General features: G+C 40.9%; 1 protein-coding gene across 1 annotated transcript in view; it reads left to right on the forward strand.

Annotated features, from left to right (window-relative positions):
• Positions 1-3059: 3059 nt before the first annotated feature.
• Positions 3060-6000, forward strand: part of LOC108575630 (carbon catabolite-derepressing protein kinase) — a 7631-nt gene continuing 4690 nt past the window's right edge. The window contains 2 exon segments of the mRNA XM_017938472.1: positions 3060-3150; positions 5899-6000. The exon segment at positions 5899-6000 is cut by the window's right edge and continues 30 nt beyond it. Coding sequence (XP_017793961.1) covers positions 3094-3150; positions 5899-6000 — 159 coding nt within the window. The 5' untranslated portion in view covers positions 3060-3093.

The following is a 6000-nucleotide window of genomic DNA, read 5'->3' on the forward strand; positions in this document are numbered from 1 at the left end:
AGAGGAATAGAGGAAAAGAAAAGAAAGGTATTAGAAAAAAAACAGAAAGGAGGAAAACTATGAGAGAGGATGTACAGGAGATGCAGACCAAAGCATACAGAGAGAAATGAAAATAATTGAGAGGAGAATGGAAAAACAAGAGAAAAGGGAAAGGAAGAATAATATTGTGGTAAGAGGATTGAAGCAAAAGAGAAAGTAGAGGAATTTTTGCAAGAAAAATTCAATGTAAGAGAGGGAGTAAATGCAATAGAAATCAAGGGAAGGGAACAGGAACTAGGTATAGTAATAATTCAGTTAAAAAGTTGGAAGACAAAGCAGTAATAAGGGGAGAAGATGAATCTTAAAGAAATATACATAGAGAATGATTTAACAGATGAAGATTAAGGGAATTAGCCTGACTGGCAGAAAAGAGCAAGCAACAGGAATCGAAAATACCAGTCTTAGATTTTCTATTAGAGAAGAAATAGCCTCTTCTGCACGTAGAGGAACAACTTACGCGGACGAATAATATACAACTATGAATTATAGCCCGGAATTTGTGACGCTATTTTTGCCTTCGACACGTGCGCTCCACCGTAACAACGATCTCTTTTCAGAGCACCGAACAAACTATATTCTCTTCGATTTTTACCCATTTTTACCTCTGTTTGTATCCATATGAGAGAAATTTTTTAACCATGTTTTAAGTTACATAAAAATTTGCTCGTGATCCATTATTAACTTTCTCGATCATTCCAGTATTAATCATCGTCAAAAACTTCATCGAAACTCCGTGAAACATTAATTGTCAAAGGGGTAACACCACCCTGAGGCGTCTAGAAGTAGGCAAAGTTTGGGAATTTTTTTCATAGCAAACTACCGAATGAAAATTTCCAATTTTTTCACAGGATATAAATGCAACTTCTAGCTTTCTTCTCCAATTTTTAAAAATGTTACACTTAACCCTTTCACGACCAGCGAGGACGCAATGTCTCACAATGTACTCTAACGAAAATTAATTCCAATTTGCTATCCATCACGACGATCAATAATAATTCAGTCGCGAAAGGGTTAACTGAGATTCTTCAAACAGTCCCAAAAAATTGTCTCGAAAATTACTAACAAACCGTGAAAAGTACCCACAAACAGCCAACCTCGACAAGCCTAATCTTTCCTCACGCGGTGTTACCCTACTGCTTTTAACCAGCATTTTCACGTTCCTCGACACTTTACCTCACACCGCGTTCTTTCACTCCGGCACATCGATACATTTTTCGTCTGCACGTTCGCATGAATGTTTCATGGTCTGAATGCGCCGCTCTGTATCGCGAAAACGCGATCTCCATCGGAAGTAGCTGAACATCAAACGACACGCGGGAACCGATTCTTTTCACGATCAGTCAACGTATCGAAGAGTATCTTTTTCCTCGTCGAGACGAAGTGACGGACGAATTTTCCCCTCGTTCACCAAACTTTTTCATTTTTTTCTCCTCTCTCTGTCTCTCCTTCAAGCCGCGACTCATTCACGAACGGTCTCAACCACTTACGGAGCTTTGTAACTCCGTGAAAACGCGTCGTTACCCTGCGAGACATCGCACAAAGGGCGCATTATCTAAAACTTGCGCTTTCCGCTTTGCGGCTACGGCGGACGGGCGCACGTGATCGCGGTTTAAGTGGTTTTCGGCAAACTTTCCCCCCTCTCTACCACTTCACTTTGGCGAACGGTTTAATTCTCAAACATGATCTTGTTGTTACAAAACGCCCACTAAGCTGCACGGCTAGCCTCGATTCTACGCCGTTTACGCGAAGCCTGTGTGTGTCCCGGCGGGACGTATAATAAATTGATCGACTCGTGTCGAAGATTTTTCCATTTAGAGATTTGCGAAATGAAGATTTTTATCGTTCGGAAGTGGCAATTTTATTCGTTCGACGGAGGGTGCTGATTTAACCCTCTCGCGATTGAATTATTTATTCGGCAATTGTTTGTAAATTGAGACGAATTTTTGTTGGAATACTGAAGTGGGACACATGCGAGAATGTATTATAAAAAATGTTGCGTTCATGTGATTGTAATAGTTAGAAATTAAATCGCTTCTAAAAGAGGGCGGAAAAATGTGCAATATGGAGAAAATGTTATAAGCATGTTCTGTTTGTCTGATTTTAATAAATTATATTTCATTTGAAAACAGAAATAACAGAGAATAATATATATTTTTTTATACGAAATTCCTTTCCGATTTCCTTTAACCATGTTTGTTGATGCTTCGAAGCATCGACGACGTAAAATATTTGCCCTGTGTGCCAAGGACTGTGAATCATCGCCACCCGCCACGATGTTGCGCAGAACACCCTTCATTTTGCCTTTGGCACTGTAGCGGACACTTTCCCTCTTTCAGGCGTGATTGGTATTATTATAGTTCGTTATTTATCACTATTATTTCTATTATAAATAATTAAGTGTATACGCGATTTTCGACCATGAATGAATTCAGCAGAACATCTGTCTAAACGGTTAAAAAAAACCTAGAATACACACAGTTGTGGTCGAAAATATGTCAGATGATCCAGACTTGACAAAACAAAAAACAAAAATTACAGAAAAAAATGAATTATTTCAGGTTTCTTATATACGAAACTTCCGGGTTAGAGCCGTATCCGCAACAGAAATTTAACGATGACTGAACCACGGCTGTAGACCGGAAGTCTCGAATAACAATTCAAGTGATCCAGGCTGCGAAAGCTTGAAAAGGCCCGGTGACAATTCCTCGACGATTCCTATCAATGTATCGTTATTAAAAATATTCCCTACTCATCTATCATCTGATTACATGTATCAACTTACTCTGTCACATTTGGCAGACTATAAATAAACAAGAATTCATTTAGCAGACATCAAACAGAAAGAAATACAAATAAATTTGCAACAAAGAACGTGGAATACTTTCAGATCAAAGAAATCCGTGGATTTTTTAGGAAGATCGAGCGGAAGGAGCGGCGCCAACGAGGAGGATCCACCGCGAAATGACAGAATGTGTGGCTCGCGATCTCTGCGTCGAGCACAGTGGACTGTTAGACGCGGATGCACACGATCGACGATCTCACAGAATCAACGTAATGAAGAAATCCATCAACGGTTCCATTCACAAGATACGAGAATTCGAGCTCGAGAAGGTAACTCGATTGGGCGAATCGAATCCTCCTCCTCGCGATACGTCCACCCTCCTGTTTTTTCTCTCTCTCTTTTCAACCCTCTTCCTTCGTTACTCGTTCGTTTTTTATTTGCTTTTTTTTTTTATGGTGCTCTGCCAGGTAATACGATTTCTCGATCGGGCCGATTGAGTGAAGCTGTTGTCGGTGGAATCGAGAGCCAAGGATAAACGTGATGAACGTAAATTTGAAATATCGAAAGTAAAACGATTACTCGACCTTTCGATGGATTTTCCCGATTGTTCGTATATTGCAGTGAAATTTCATTCTGCGTTGCTTCGGGGGGTTATTGATCAATTTCATTTCGAAAATGTCTGTCCAATTTCAGTCGTTACGTTCAACTCTTCAATCTGTAATCTTCGTTTTACTGCACGTTGTATGGGTGGATTAATTTGATAATTATTAACCCTTTCGCTGCGACAAATTTTAGCTGGAGAACCTTTTGTTTCGGCCATTTGAAAATTAAGGTGGAAGTGCACAAAGGATTAAATTAGGATTGACATGCGGCAAAAAGCGCGAAATGCACTGAACAAGTAAATTTTCATAAGAGCCAACAACGGTGAAAGCGTTAAAGCACGAAGCTATCCCAAATTCAATTATTCAATCGTCAAAATGCAAATTGTGTATGAAAGTTAACCACAAATCAACATCAAATTCCACCTTTGGACAAAAATTTCTTTTCTCAAAAATAAACGATCGTTACATTGCTATTGTTAAATTACATTTTTACTAAAACTACACACATCGAAAGTTTCATCAACACCTCGATCGTTCCATCTGCAGCAACCTAATAACCGTGCAATCAGTCGACGAAAAGAAACTTGGCCAGATTGAGCGGTATTAACAATCTTCGAATTACACTCGGGGCATAACTCAGATGGCCGCGTTTCCAGCCACTCGTTCGCTGTCTAGATCCAGAAATAGTGGTCGTACGTAGAACATTTACATCGGAACCAAGCAACACGAACGATCTTCTACTGGTTCCTTGGCACTAAACCAACTTTCTCACTCGATGCCCAGTTTATGACAACGCGCGCGACGCGGTTGTAACCTTTAACACTTCGGCCAAAGTTACGAGAAACGGCCTGTTTGCGGCTCGCCGTGCAGTAAAACGACTCCCCGGTGGTCTTGTTGTTTCTCCGTTGTTTCGCGAACAATCCAGCGAACACTCGCGTTCGCTCTTAGTTTACGAAAGACTTCTGGAAAATCTAGGAACTGCACCGAGCAGAGACTCTTCGTGTTCTATCGAGGCAGAGTCTCTACGAATCTGTTGGCGCTCGGCTCTAAAGTTTGCCTGGGTAAATGTGTCACAGCAAATGAGACAAGCTTCTTCTCTAGCTTTTGTAGAACGCATTTCGCGTAAAACGGAGATATTCGCTGTTTCCGCGCGATTTTTCGCCTCTCGTTTGGCTGTGGTCTGTCGAAACGTGTGGCGAATAGGTGGCTACAGTTGGGAAGAGAAATGTGTCACACGGTGGACGAGACACAGTTTCTTTTCTTCAGCTTTGCGACATGTTTTGACGTGAAATAGACGTTCAAGGAACGCGAGAAATATTTGTTGAGGTAGGGATTGTTTCCTGGCGACAGATTTGGGGTAGTATAGAGCAGTTTGTGTTATTTATTTCACACTTTGTGGCGCTTTAAATTTCGCGACGTAAAAGAAAGACACTGTTCGTGTTTCGGTGTGAACAATCAAACGAATTTCGCGCAGAGTTTTCTTTTGCGGTGAGAAAGTTCTGATCGATTTAAGTTGAATTTGAAAATAGAATCTCTATTAGGAATAAGAATATTTGACGAGCGTGTGCAAGTGAAAATTTGTGCAATATAAGTTTTATCCAATGGTAAGTTTTGCCAAGAATTTATCCGATCCTCAATGGATCCGGACAATTCTTGGTAACGTGGGAGTAAATCGAATGTATAGCTTGTTGGCAGGCTCTATCATCCAAGTTAAGTTGTATGTATTAAATGTATCATATAATTCAAGTAGACAGTATTCATTAGTGTATCGAGAGAAACACGTTTCAACTTCGTTACCGACTAGACTGTCTTAAACAAAAATCGAAGGAAAACTCCTTACAAGCATTCGAATATCAAATTTCTAATTAAACCATAGACATAGCAAATTATGCACTCACAGTTTCACAAAACATTATTCAAGTCCTCTCCAGCTCACGATCGAAACGCGGTTCTTTCGATCTTTCACCGTCGAAAAATTCCACACAGCAAAACACACGAAAAAAAAAAAGGGAAAACTCACATTTTCCAAGAGATGTAACGATTCAGGACTTCTCCAGATCACTGTAATTCCCTGGACCTCGTAAAGCCAAATTATGCATCGAATTCGCGAACCGTTCGCCGCAACCTTCTGATCGTCGATCGCGAAAAAAAAGATCCTCCGTTTCCAAGAGGTGTATCTGTGCACGATCATTCGGAAACGCGTTATCTGTCGATCACGTGGCGGTATCGAAGCGTGTTCGACGAAAACGAGACTCGCGGTGCGTCGAATTAAAAATAGGCTGAACCTTGGGTTCGACGTCGATTCAGATCGGATGCATAATTTCGCGTAGCACGAAAACGCGGACTTTTGCTCGCGAAATCGATTTTGCTCGAGCATTTAAGCGGGACGTATACGTCACACTGAAAGGGTTAACATCGTATCTCGTTCGAGATAACAAGAGGTATAAATCGTGCGCACTTTGGTCCGTTGAACAGGTGAATCTGATCGACGAGTTCGATATCCTGCAAATCGTTGGCGAAGGATGGTTTGGAAAGATCCTACTGACCGAGCATCGCAGGACCCAGACAGAGATGGTG

This window comes from Habropoda laboriosa, unplaced genomic scaffold, assembly GCF_001263275.1.
Source record: "Habropoda laboriosa isolate 0110345459 unplaced genomic scaffold, ASM126327v1 scaffold186, whole genome shotgun sequence".
NCBI classification, from domain to species: Eukaryota; Metazoa; Arthropoda; class Insecta; order Hymenoptera; family Apidae; genus Habropoda; species Habropoda laboriosa.